General features: G+C 40.7%; 1 protein-coding gene across 1 annotated transcript in view; it reads right to left on the bottom strand.

The window, feature by feature from the left end:
* Positions 1 to 14,869, bottom strand: part of ACACA (acetyl-CoA carboxylase alpha) — a 551,747-nt gene that overhangs the window by 155,011 nt on the left and 381,867 nt on the right. Inside the window, exon 36 of the mRNA XM_083173207.1 lies at positions 11,522 to 11,618. Within this exon, the coding sequence (XP_083029333.1) occupies positions 11,522 to 11,618 (97 nt within the window). The remainder of the gene's footprint in view (positions 1 to 11,521; positions 11,619 to 14,869) is intronic.

Genomic DNA, 14,869 nt, shown 5'->3' with positions numbered 1-14,869 from the left:
GAAGTACATCCCGGCCATGACGTAAATGTACGTCAAATGTCGGGAAGGGGTTAAATTCGACTCGGGAAGCCTAGCTTTCAGTTACCAAAATTAAGAAATATACAAGCTGTTAGATTGGGGGATATATACAGTATACATGTGTGAAAAAGGGTGTTTAGAAATGCAATAACCTTGTGCCAAAAACATTTGATGATACCACAGTCCCATATACAATGCATGAACGTGGCAGAGAAGTGGTGACATTTTGACAGGCTCCTGTTTCTTCAGGTGCCCAATGGTTTCTTTGGACAGGTGAAATATAAGCCCTATGAAGAAAACGGATGTGGACTTCATGCAAGTATGATGAGTGTATAAAATGGAAAAATTTATGAAAATGAGTATGGAGAGATTCAATTGTGTTCGGTATTGTAGTCTACCGAGGGAATAAAATTGAATGCCAGTGTTTGTCTGAGTCACATGATATTAATTGAGAATATAAAGGTTTTTGACAGTTATATACAGAGTCCTGCTCCACAAAAATCCGATAAATTATAAACAAATGGTACGATATGACCAGACTTAATTAGTTAAACCATTTAATCGATGAATGCATAAGAGGGATACCACTACTGAATGCAGTAAAAATACGTCACGCATCTCAAAGCCACTCCGGATAAAGTTGTTCTAAAGGTTATTCAGCACCAACGACTGGGAGGCCTGAGAAGCGGAAGGTGACATCTGTAAGGTACCCTGCTATAATGTCTGGCCAGACATACTAAACTGGACAGTTCCAAATTCACTTATCAGATCAATTACTAACTTAAAATTCTGAAAAGAGAAATCAATGATACTAACAAACATCTATAACTAAAGGTGTCAAGCTTGCGATATAGAACGATTAGAGCGATTTTAATTGTATCCATCGGGTCCTAAAAAATCGTGTCGATCACATTGCATGCAACCAAATCGCATGCGATGCGATCGATGCGATTTTTACATTGGAACCAATGTAAAATGGTCCCTGAGACCTGATTTTAAATTGGGCCCAATGTTAAATGCCCCCCAGACCCCAATTTTCATTGTATACCCACCCTGATGGATCAAATCCCCCCCCCATTGTTAACGCCACCCCACGATGAACGCCAACCCAAAGCGTGGCGAGCGCAGTGAGCCCGCGAGGGGCAGCAGTACTCGTCCTCCGACCTTTTCATACCCCCACTATCCACGCCGACGTGGAGTTGACCTTATTTAGTGTGGCGAGCGCAGCAAGCCGAGCCCGAAGCGCGGCGAGCCCCACGAGGGGACGTGCATTACTTCACAGGTATTACGCGTGCGCTCGCCACTCTTCGGGCTCGGTGGCTTGCTGTGCTCGCCACACTATATAAAATCATCTTCATGCCGACGTGGATAGTGGGGGTATGAAAAGGTCAGAGGACGCGTACCGCCGCCCCTCGCAGGCTCGCTACGCTCACCACGCTTCGGGTTACCATTCATCGTGGGGTGGTGTTAACAATGGGGGGTGCATTTCACATACAAATTACCCATCAGGGTGGGTATACAATAAAAAATTGGGTACATTGGCCCATTTAACATTGTTCCCTATGTAAAATCGGGTCCATCACATTGGTCGCATTGTATACCATTATAATGGCATACAATGGACCCGATTTTACATACTGTAGGAATTTAACATTGAGTACAATGCATTCAATGTTAAATCGCGTCGGTCGCATCGCATGCCATTATAATGGCATGCGATGGCCCCGATTTTTTAATTGTCGGAAAAAGGCTAAAAATAGCCCAAAATCGCGTCGGTCGGGTCCATCCCATACCTTAACTTAAGGTATGCGATGACCCACGACAGGCACCGTGCTAGGAAACAAGTACCAAAACAACTTGCCCATTGACTAACCACCAGCCGTAGGGAAAATGCATGCTTAATTAACATTTTAATTCTTAATTAGTACATCTTTTTAAGTGTTATTATATGTGGTCACAACTGGTTGTGCTTTTTTATTTTATTTGTTTTATGTAGATGTCTGATGCGATTTTGGGATATTGTGCCATCCATTAGAGGCAAATATAAATAAATGTTATATTATTGATCAAATTTATTCCTGTTATTGCACAGTTCTATTTTTGACAATTTTCTATAAAGGTTTTTGTTTGATATGGTAATTTTAAGGAAGTTTTCAGAAATTAGTTAATGAAGTCTTTGGCCCTAGGGAGCAAAATGGCTGGCTTGTTAGTACATAAAAAAGTGAGATTTGGACAGATCATACTGAGCTTGGAGGTCTACAAATGAATATATAGTGCTCCTGGGTTGAAGAACTTGAAGATAAGCAGGGTTTAAAGTGAGGGGGAATGGGGTGGAACTGAGTTCCACCACCTCTAATGGTGAGGTGGGACATTTTAAGCTCCACATTGGCCCTGCAGAGTAACTCTCACAGAATAGCATTCTAGTTTGCAGGGGGATGCCGAAAACCCTACCACTTGCCCTGTCTCTGCCTAATGAGGGGGGTAATTAGGTGGTATAGAGAAATTAGCTCCCCCACCTCTGCGACGGCCACTTTAAGCCCTAGAGATAAGTGTAAAAGAGAGTCTTAGTCAGGGAGGGAAGGAAAGCTTGATTAACCCAGAGTGGGATGTATGGAGAGCTGCAGTGGTCTTGTCTAAGTTTTTTATTAACAGCAAGCCAAACATTATAATTATCATGAAATAAGACATTGTTCATTATAGAAGCAGGAATATCTTGAGCTTTGAATATAATAAAGACACCGGAGATTGTGGATAAAATAAAGCTTGGTCCAGGAAAGGTGATCTATCTGAAAAAAAAAAATACTGCAAAGGTGTAATAAAGAAAATCAGGGGCATTCAAACCACCGGGGTTTTCTGGAAAGTCGGAGTTCGGACAGCAATATTCTGCATTTCTTTCCCAGCCAGAGAAATTTTGAGAAGGATCTGTCGGAGTAAGTCAAGTCAGATCTATGTCACTGAATAGGTAACATTTGTAAGAGATAGAAAATTTTAAGAAACATTATGCTTTTTTTATTACAGTTAGACGACTTAGAAGTGAGATGAGGAATGACTTTCAGTTGCTGGTTATTTTGGAGAGGGGAGAGGTGGTTATTTTGGAGAGGGGAGAGGAAAAGTTAGTTGTATTTAGATATGCAAGGGTAGCGGTGATGAAAATTCCCTAATTAATTAAGGGAAAGAGAAAATGATCCAAAGGGAATGAGTCAGGGAGGGGTGTGATGGGGAGTAGTAATCATTTATCAACATTATTTTGTAAACTGAAACTAGGCAGGAGGTAGATATGAGATTCGTAATGGAAGGGATGGTCGAGGCAGGGTTAGACACAAAGGGGTCAATTTAATAGGATAAGAGATTCAGGGGGAAATTTACTGAGATGTCAGTTCTATTTCACGTAGGATTTTGCTATGGGCAACCAATCAGATGCTATCTATTATCTTCTAGAAGGTGCTAAAAAAATGAGAAGTAGTTTCTGATTGGTTGCCCATAGCAACATGCCATGGGAAATACAACTAACATCTTAGTAAATATCCCCCTCAGAAAGTGAGAGATTTGGTAAGAAATAACCAGGTTTTTTTTTAAAGCGGCAATCATTTACACTGCAAAACCAGTTTGATTTTGAAGTGTAAATGATTGCAGCTGTTAAAAACTCGATATTTCTTATCAAATCTCTCATCCTATTATATTTCACCCAAAGCGAGACATGTCATCTGCAAACAAAAAGAGTTTAAGTTCATGATCTCGAATAGAAATGGCTTTGATGGATGGAGTATTTGGAATCACTATTGCCAATGGTTTAATTGCAATGGCGAACAACAGGGGGGATAGAGGGCAGCCTTGCCTTGTGCCTCTATCTATGTAAAAAGGCAGGGAAAGAAGACCATTACAGTAGAACTATGATGAGGAACTGTGATAAAATACAGTGAGTATGTGTACAAAAGAAGGAATGAAAAAGTGTATTAGGGAATAAAAAAGATGAGGCCATAATATCATATTGAAGGCTTTTTCAGTGTCTAGGGCCAAGATAGTGGTATATGTCAATGATGGAAACTCAGAGAGATGTTGAATGACAGAAAGGATCTTGCAAACAGGGTCCTTTCTGGTAACTGGGGAATGATGACCTGCTATAAAACTATGAAGTTTGAGTCGATCCGTTATAATCTTAGTAAAAAATGTATAAATCAAGGTTAGATAAGGAGATGGGTCGATAAGAACTAGGAGAAGCTAGGTCATTAAGTGTAAAGGTAATTATGATATCAGAAATCATAGAATTATAAGCCAAGATAAGGGGGTACATTATATGTGGGTATTTTGTAAAATTTTGAGGTAAAAAAACAACATCAAGTTCTGGGGCTTTCAAGGGTTTCAGTTGGCGAATAGTATTTTCCACTTCTGCGTGGAGTCAGTCAGAGTGCATATAAGGTTAAGGGGAACTTGAAGTATATTTGTTAGATGAGCATGAGAGAAGACATGGGGAGTTAGAGATGGGGCTGGGGTATCTGGGTTAGGTGTTGAGTATAATGTTTCATAAAAATAACTAATCATTTGAACTATCTGCACATTATCATTAGTAAGGGAGCCATTGAGTTGAGAGGATGAACTATCATGGGTAGTCAAGAGTCTTGCAGTAGGTAGTAAAGTGAACAATGTGCCTGTCTTGTTCCCAAAATTTATAAAATCGGTGTTCAATTGCAAATAGATAGTTATCATCCATAGTCTAAAGTACAGTTGCAAATGCTCAAAACTCATCTTAGCTGCAAGATAATGAGTTTCATTGTCTGTCGTGGATGAAAGCTTAAAGATTTGATCAGTGTCTGATAAGGTTTGTTGGACAGAGATATTGTTGGACACGGCTTTTATGTGCCACTGAGTAGGAAATTCTGGTGCCTCTGAGGATTGACTTTGCAGTTTGCCAAAATAGAATAGGCTTAGAAGTCATGCACTGTACATTGTCTGTGGCATAAGTTTGGCAAGCTGATTTTAATTTGTCATGAATAAGGCGGAAAGACCATTGGGAAAGCGCCAAAGTCTATTAGAGGCCAAAGGTGGTTTTAAAGTAAGTGAAAACCAGAATAGAGCATGGCCTGTTGTGAAATGGGTTCATAATACCCTTTATCATGGAAAGGGTATTATGGGCATTGGACAGAGAAGTCAATTCCCTTTCTATGGGATGCAAGGCTCTCCATACATTCACAATTTGAAGATGAGTGGGAAAAAAGTAGGTATGCAAAGTTTACGCATAACCTATTTACTGCTGGAGGGAGTAGACTGATCTAGGTAGGTGGAAGAAACCAAATTAAAGTTACCACATACAAAAAGATGGTCATGTTGAAAGGGAGTAAAAACGATTGAGCAAGGTCAAAATTTATTTTTTATACACGCTAGGGGCGTAAACATTACAAGTGTCATGGGCATGTCTTCTATCGTTATAAAAGCTAGAATAATACAACCTTCGGGATCTGTATGAAAAATGTAGAGTGCCAAAGATAGGGAACATTTAGCTAAGATTACTAAACCTCTTGATTTAGAATTAAAAGGGGAAACATTGACTACAACCCAGCCTAGCATATTGAGTTTAGCTGTTTAGGGAGCAGTAAGGTGGGGTTATTGTATAAGAGCTAGGTCTTGTTTTGTGAGGTATTGTAACAATTTTATGCATTTTGCTGGCAAGTTAATGTCCCCTATGTTCAGTGAGCCAATTTTCAAATCTAGGGAGCCATAACGGGAGAGATACAGTACTATATCTTGCACTATTCCTTGACCGATATAACCCCTTCACTTCAAAATACATGAAAAAAAGGGGGTGGAATACACCAGGAATAAGGGGGAGGGGAATGTAAGCCGCCATAAGAAATATACAAGAAATAAAGTAGAAATCTGTTGAAGCACATAAGTATGAGCATAATATGTAAAAATTATCATTATATATGAAATCCAGATAAGCTTCTTAGAAGAGCCCTGTATGAAGAGATTAATAAGCAATACTGGGGAATAATAGAATTGAATAGGGAAGACAGAGTGTAGATACAAATCACATCAATAAACAATAGTGCAGCATAACCATACTGTAAAAAAACATGTGTTTCTATAAATAAACACTATACAACAATAAAACCCGAATATATGCGTAAACAACTTTTGAAATTTAGGCATTTAAACAACATCACAATCTAGCACTGGCAATGAGAGATCACTGCTTATGAGCAAGGTGAGGTAGTGTCCTGACTTAATAGGAGGGAACAGGAGCTTGACATCCGACAGTTTTGGAATGGAGAATTATGGATCTGTGATGTCTTGGGCTTGAGTCTGGTCCTGTTCCAAGATACGCTTCGGCATCTGATGGGTCAGTAAAGTGGGCAAACTTGTCGCCCAAAAAGGGTCGGAGCCGGGTTGGGTATATCAATGCAAACATTTTGTTCTCCTGAACATGGCAGGATCAAATGGGTGAAAAGGTGTTTCTGGCCCGGGTCAACTCATCTGAAAAATCTGAAACAGTTTATTGTTTTCCCACATGATAGGTCGCAGTTTTATGGAAGCAGACCAGATTTCCAGCTTATGTAGATAACTTAGATATCGAAAGATCACAACCCATGGGCAACCTATTGGACAATTTGTGGATGGAGCCAATGCGATGGATACATTCAATAACAGGGTCCTTACATTCCACTGAGATTCCTAAAAGTGATGGTAAGGTGATGGTGGCGAAGGTATGGAGAGCTTGATCTTTTGATCTTTAACGGACTTAGGAAGGCAGATGATTCTGATGTTGTTTCGGTGTAATCTATTTCCGATTTCATTTAGTTTGTTCCAAAGCTGGTAAAAAAAAAATTCTAGCCTGACCACAGCCATTTGTGCTGATGCCATATTATGAGAAATTCTGCCAATATTATTCTCTGCATTGCTAACCCTGTGTGACAGTTCTAATTGGGAAGTGAAGTCAGAGACCGCTTGTGTGAGGCAAGGACCGACTGTAGATTTAACTGCATCGATCATGTCAGCATAAGTTTGGTAGACTCTCCACTCTGACTGCGGTATATTCACTTGGATTCTGAATCTACTGCAGAGTTGTGAAAAGGCTCTAATTGGAGAGGTGTCACATTACACCCCCTGGCTTTGAAATCGTGGTACTGATCCACTTAGTGGAGCATCACAGTGCTGTTAAAGCATCTACGGTGACCATCTCACCCAAGTACACACCCAAGAGTGTGTTCTCAGTGTATCTATACTTAATCAAGGTGTAAAAAGTTCATTGATTTTTGTGAACTACCCCTGAAGAAGTCCCTAGGGGAGGAAACGCGTAGGGTTTCTTTTATGATCAATTTACACCTATGGTCGAAATTCTGCACTGAACAACAATGATCCACAGAAAAAATCTCTGTAAATGTGTCTAAACAAATGTTTTTAAATTGTTTTAATCGTGTGGAATAAATATATTCTGTATTTACCTTTACAATTGTGGATTGGTGAACAACTTTCTGAGCGCACCTCTACACCCTTTTCTATATATATATATATATATATATATATATATATATATATATATATATATATATATATATATATATATATACAGGGCTATTTTTGTGCAGGCTCCAGCAGGAACTGTGGCCCTTATTCTAGTTCACTCTTTCTGACAAAATATTTCTTAGATGGACAAAACCATGTGTACTGCAGGTGTGGCAGGTGTAAAACCCCACCCAAATCTAATTATCTCTGCACAAGTAACACCTACCTCACCTGCAGTGCACATGGTTTTGTCCATCTGAGAAATATTTTGTCAGAAAGAGTGAACTAGAATAAGGACCACAGTTCCTGCTGGAGCCTGCACAAAAATAGCCCTGTATATATATATATATATATATATATATAGATATTGGACGTTGCTGATGCCCTCTTTGTTACAATTGTACAGAATCACTGCTACATATAGCCACCGTACAAGTGTCTTTACAGCAGCGTCTGTTTATGCGGAAACAGTTTCATCTGCACCATCTTGTCCACCCTAGATTACATCTGGAAGAACCACTATAGCATAAAGCCACCATACAAGGGACTTTACAGCCACATCTGTTTATGCGGACTCAGTCCCACCTGCACCACCTTGTCCATCTTAGACAACATCAGGAAGAATCACTGCTACATATAGCCACCGTACAAGTGTCTTTACAGCAGCGACTGTTTATGCGGAAACAGTTTCATCTGCACAATCTTGTCCACCCTAGATTACATCTGGAAGAACCACTATAGCATAAAGCCACCATACAAGGGACTTTACAGCCACATCTGTTTATGCGGACTCAGTCCCACCTGCACCACCTTGTCCATCTTAGACAACATCAGGAAGAAATCACGGTCGTTTGACCTCGTAGAACGTTCATCCGATCCGGTTCTATTCAGTCCGGTTTTAACCAGATACTCTACCTATATCATACGGCATGTGCTGATTCGATAAACCCTATGAAGACTCTCCACATCTAGAAGAGTATGGGACCAACAACAGTCTCATCTAACATGGACTTATAAAACTTTTTCATTCAGTTATAACACCTATTTAAGGTATATATCTTTTTGGGTTTATATTCCCATAGGAAAACATTTCCTTATACCATCAATCACACGTACTCCCCTCCCTCTTCATCCACCTTATGCTATTATCTTTTTGATCCTCCAGATAGCGACCTCTATTTTATTATTGAGTTTCATCATATATTTGAGGCATCCCCTTGTATTCTTCCATTGTGTCTATTTTAAAACCCCTGATGAAGTCTTTCTAAAGACGAAACGCGTTGGGTTGTAACCGTCTTCAAAAGAACTGAGACACCACACGTTTTTTCCATAAACGTTTTAATAAAATATGTCAATTTTTCAAAAAATGTTTTGATCTTTTGTATATCTGACTCATGCACTGCACTTAAGGTGGTGGAAACCTCTGGCGCTCTCTACTCTCTCTACTATCCATACCTTTTGTCTCCCATTAACAGGGGAGTCTTTGTAGAGCAGCAGCCATCTGTGTGGCGCGACTAGAGTCACCCCTAGTTATATATATATATATATTATGTTTATACTGCTATACCATTGATGTTTTTTGACCGGTCTCCTTTTCTTTTGCTGAGATAGGATTTGCACTTTATATGTTGGATTTGTGCTAATATGCCTTTAATAAAAAAAAAATTATTTGATGTTCTCTAATATGAGTATTGCTGGCTTTTCCATTGTGTTTTCAAATGATAACATGAGACACAACCAGTGTGCAAGCTATAATCTGAGCGGGGAGGAACTGGGTAAGTCTTTACTTGAAAAGGATCTAGGAGTCTTAAAAGATAGCAACCTGGGATGTAGTGCCCAAAGTAATGTAGCGGTAAAAAAGGCCAGAAAAATTCTAGCATGCATAAAAAGGGGCATGGAAACTAGGGACTCAAAAGTAATTATGCCCCTCTATAAATCATTGGTTAGACTTCACCTCGAATATGGAGTACAGTTCTGGGCCCTACACTATAAAAAGGACATCACTGAATTGTAAAGAATCCAGAGAAAAGTCACAAAGCTTATTAGGGGAATTGAAAATTTAACCTATGAGGAGAGATTATCCAATTTGGGACTATTTACATTAGAAATGAGACGTAGAAGGGAGACATGATCATCATGTACAAATATATCAGGGGACAATATAAGGAACTGTCAAACACCCTGTTTTCTACTAGAAAGGAAGCAAGGACGTGGGTGCATGTACAATACAGAATAGAAGAAAAAAGATTTTGTACAGTTAGAAGAGAAAATTTCTTTACAATGAGAGCAGTCAAACTCTGGAACTCTCTTCCCGGAGAGGTGGTGTCGGCTTCTATAATAAATGCGTTCAAAACAAGGTTGGATAAGCACTTGTTGGCCAATAACATCCCGGGGTATGAATAAGAGACATAATCTATAATATAAAAACATAATATACGTACTACTAGGTCGAATTTGATGGATGCAAGTCTTTATTCAGCTTCACCTACTATGTAACTATGTAACATTATATGTTATACACTCAGATTACTGTCATAAATGTGGGTGTGGCTTGTCTCATGCTATCATATAGATGATTTTATATAAATACATACATATATATATATATATATATATATATATATATATATATATATATATATATATATATATATATATACCAGCAAACAAAATGCAGCACTCCGGCACAATTAAGTCAAAATACTTTTAGTGGAACAGTGGTAAAACCAATAGCAACGTTTCAACAGCAATGTGTCGTCATCAGGCTGATCCCTGATGACAACACATTGCTGTTGAAACGTTGCTATTGGTTTTACCACAGTTCCACTAAAAGTTTTTTGACTTAATTGTGCTGGAGTGCTGCATTTTGTTTGCTGGTCTGTATAACACGTTCGTGTAGTGCGGGCAGCCGCCAGAGGAACATCAGCTGTGGAGTGCCGGATCCCCTTGGTTGTTCTTCTTGAAATTAAATGTATGTTTATGTTGTTTGAGAAATAAATATTATTAAAAACTACTATATAAAAGTGAAAATGTGTCCTTCAATCCACAGTTTACAAGCGAAGATCTTGACATTTTACATACGAGCATATTAAAACACGGCCCGGGGCAATGAAAAAATGTTGAAATCGATTTTAAATCTAAATTTTCACTCTGCAATGACTGGAGCAATTTACACCAAACTTGGTACAAATATCAGTTACAATCTGTGAACAAATACTATGAGGGTAAAACACCCATAGCACCCCTAGGGGTGAGGCAGCAGCACACAGACTATTTCAGCAGACAGCATAACTCCAGAATGGCTAAAGAAATCTACACCAAACTTGGTACACATATCCGTTACAATATGTGAACAAATACTGTGGGGGTAACACATCCCTAGGGGTGAGGCAGCATCACAGACTATATCAGGACATGCATAATATGTCAGAGATGACAGGGTCAGTGACATGATGTGAGAAGGGGAATGGAGACAGCACAAATCCACACACAGAGTTATATAGTGGCAGTAGCAGGTTCCCACAGCAGCACAGAATATATCAGGTGATGCATAATGTCCTGCGCTCCAACGTCAATTAACGGACAACTAATGTTATTTATACTGTGTGTTTAATATTTAAATTGATTTTTGCAAACAAACATTCTTAAAATCCCAGGCAACGCCAGGTACTCCAACTAGTTATACCATATTGTTATGTTAATTTGTCCCTTACTCCACACATGGGAGAGGTGATATTGATGGCTGAAACTGGCCTCTGCACCTGGTGATGAGGATATCTTATAAGGATTACTGTACAGAAGGTTCATATAAGGCATACTGTTGTCTTTGCATTAGATACATATGTATTTTGTAATACGACCTAGGTCCAATAGTGATCATATGATTTTGTAATGTGAGCATTAAGTTTGTAATAAAGCAATAAGTGTGAGCATTAACTGTTTTTGTGTAAGTTTGTAACAACGCAATAATTGTGTACATCATAATAAAGGTGATTTGCCTTACCTGGCTCTTCCCACCACTACAGTCTGTGCCCATGGCTTCATTATTTCCATGAAGGATCCATGATCAAAGAATCCAGTAATCCATTGTGCTTTCTGACCTGCAGAAATACAAGTGTAAAAAGTATACTTTAACTAAGATGTAAGTATAATGGTGCATGAGAAACATTTTGACAACATTATATTGAATAAAAATAACACAATGACTGCAACTACAGTAAAAAGATTTTGAGGGATAGTAAAATACAGTGAAGCAGATTTATTAATAAGTAATATTCTTGTTATTACTGATTTACGAATGACAAATGCTCTAACCAATCAAAAAATGGCAACAGCTGATTGGCTGGAGTACCATTTAGCATTTGTAACGAGTGTGAACAAGAATATCACTGTTGTTAAATATGCCCCAGTATATAGAACATCCTTTTAATCTCTTGAGCTACAGTAGGCTTTACACCAGTGGTTCCCAAAATGGTTGCCGTAGCACCCCAGCACTTGCAGGAGTGCCACGGGTTGGTCGTCAAGGACCAAATCAAATCATATCTGGTCAATGTGATTGGCAGTCAACAGCACTGGTTTTGCCTATCATTATGTGACACACATAAACTTGTCCTACACCACATAATTGACCATAAGCATACCAGGTAAGAACAATTTACTTAATTATTTATTTTTCAATGAGAAACTCTTGGGGGCTGTCAAAAAATGCCGATACTCTAGGGTGCCACATTTTATTTTCAAGAGAGTTAAGGAACCACTGCTCCAATTACGGTATATAGTTTTAAGTAATGATGTAATAAGAGCAAACAAAGAAGAAAAAATATAGACCTTTATTCTAAATAAAACTGATCTATTTAATGAGCTAGACTAGCAAACAAAAGGATTTCAAGCTAATATGCAATCTCCAATCCTTCTGGCTTAGATGTTGCAAAACAATGAGTAGACACAATTTTATCAAGGGCATAGATCTAACTCTGGTCACACATAGATAGGACTAGATGATATTTTGAATGACAAGTTGTTCAATTGGTCCAGTGTGTATGCAAGACATGCAATTGCTTTAAATATGCTAGACACAGTGTAAAGGTGTAAAAACAAAGTAAAGCTTTCTCTGCATAGTTATGGCCACCTGAAAAAAACAACAAAAAAAACAACAACAGGCAATGCTCCAATTAAATGTGGCTAGGGAAGTTTACTGATGTCTTTTCTGTGTCTGCTTTCTGCTCCCTGAAGACACTCCCCAAGCACCTGGTAGTAGCCAGTTTGTGATTATGCTGACCAGTATCTGAAGTAGTCATGGGGTAGATGCTGGGTGAGACATGGCAGTAATTGATACCCCTTTTACACCAGAGCTTCGACTCGGGTTATTGCCATTCCAGTCCGGGTAGGGGCTTGGTGTAAAAGGGGTAAAAATAAAATAACCCGAGTCCTGTTCCCCGGGTGTCTGACCCGGCAAATGTTCAGGGTCGGAAATGGGGCTTCCCCGGAGTCAGGAGCCATGTAAATGGGTAACCCGGGTAATCTGATCCAGGGACCCATTTCCACCAGTAGGACAATCCTCCAGTCAGCAGTGTCCGGAGGTTGGGCAGGGGCCGCGCACATCCTCCGCTGCTGTCTATGCAGACAGCAGCGGAGGCTGGAAGGAGGTAAAAGGATGCCTGTTGGTGGCATCCATTCACCTCATGGACGGAGGCTGGGGGGCGCACGGAGGCTGGTGGCAGCCCAGCAGCTTTCCTGGGTGCTGGGCTGGGATAATTTGGTCTACAGCATGATGGTCGACAGTCATTAGGTCGACAACATTAGGCCAACATGGGTCTACTCCGACATAGGAAAAAGTTGACATGGTTCTAGGTCAAAAGGTCATTAGTTTGACAGGTCATTAGTTTGACAGTGTCTAGGTCGACAGTCAAAAGGTCAACATGGGGTTTTTCACTGTTTTTTTTACCTGAATGTCAACACAGTCAACATGGACAGTTTAAAGTGCACCACATCCGCTCGCTACGCTCAGCACACTATTTTATTCTCCCACCACACCCTGGATGGTAGGGTATGAAATACCGCCTGTCGGCACATGTCGGCTCAAAAAACTGTGAAAAATCCCATGTCAACCTTTTGACAGTCGACCTAGACACTGTCGAACTAATATCCTTTCGACCTAGAATCATGTTGATCTTTTCCCATGTCGACCTAGACATGGGCTGCCCCAGCATGTTAGTCGGTGTTGCAGGGGTCCCGGCTGACGGGTTTCCTGGCGCTTGGAGATGATGTAATCTCCAAGCGCTGGCTCAGGGCCCAACTTCACCTAATAATGCCGGGGGACATCGGTGTAAAAGGGAACAACTGCCGATTCGCATCCTGGTTCAAATACCCCGGTGCGACCCGGCAGTTCTGGTGTAAAGGGCGGTTGCCCCAGGGCTCCCACAAATCAGGGGCCCCCACATTCCAGGTGGGTGACAGGCAGTGGGGTCTTTGCATTGTGTCCCTGGGGTCCGGGCAGCGCAGGGTGAGCAGGGGGTTTCTGCGGTGCCTGGACAGTCAGCGGCGGGGTCAATGCGGCGGATGGGAACTAGCCGCAACTGCCCATCTGCCGCATTGTGGGAAGCATTGCAGCAGTGCTGGAGGATAGATGCCTTGTTCTCCCACTCACCTGCCAGCTTTGCATCTCCCCGCTGCCCAGCTCTCGTCACACTGTCTCCGGGCAGACCTACCCTGCTCTCCCCACCTGGTAACCTCGGCGCCATGAGGAGGCCATGTCCATGCAGCAGCTCGACAACTTGGCTCAACTACTCCAGTGAATGCTGCACGGGGGGGGGGGGGGGGGGTGGGTGGGTTGGGATTTGAGAGGAGAAGAGGGGTGAGGGGGTGAGAGGAAAGTTGCAACGCTGCCCCTAAGGGATACTATGCACATAGAAGGCTGAACACAGAACTTTGTGTGGATCTCTGGACATGAAAAGGGAAAAACTTGGCAATAGACTGGAGAGAAGTGACCAGGTGCCTGCCCAGCAAAGGCACCTTATTGAGTCACCCAGGAGACATTCACTGATCTGAAAGAGTGAGAAGATAAGTTCCAGAACCCGCATTCCCAGAACCAGTGAAAGTTTGCTGAATCTATCTGGATATAGGCCTAATCCAGACCAGATCGCTGGGCACATTTTGTTAGCAAATGGGCAAAGCCATGTTGCACTGCAGGTGGGGCAGATGTAACATGTGCAGAGAGAGTTAGATTTGGGTGAGTTATTTTGTTTCTGTGCAGGGTAAATATTGGCTGCTTTATTTTTGCACTGAAATTTAGATTTCACTTTGAACACACCCCACCCAAATCTTACTTTCTTTGCACATTTTATTTCAGCCC

This window comes from Crinia signifera, chromosome 2 (assembly GCF_055691185.1).
Source record: "Crinia signifera chromosome 2, ASM5569118v1, whole genome shotgun sequence".
NCBI classification, from domain to species: domain Eukaryota; kingdom Metazoa; phylum Chordata; class Amphibia; order Anura; family Myobatrachidae; genus Crinia; species Crinia signifera.
Note: the sequence above shows the minus strand (reverse complement) of the source record. Positions and strands in the feature narration are given on the sequence as shown.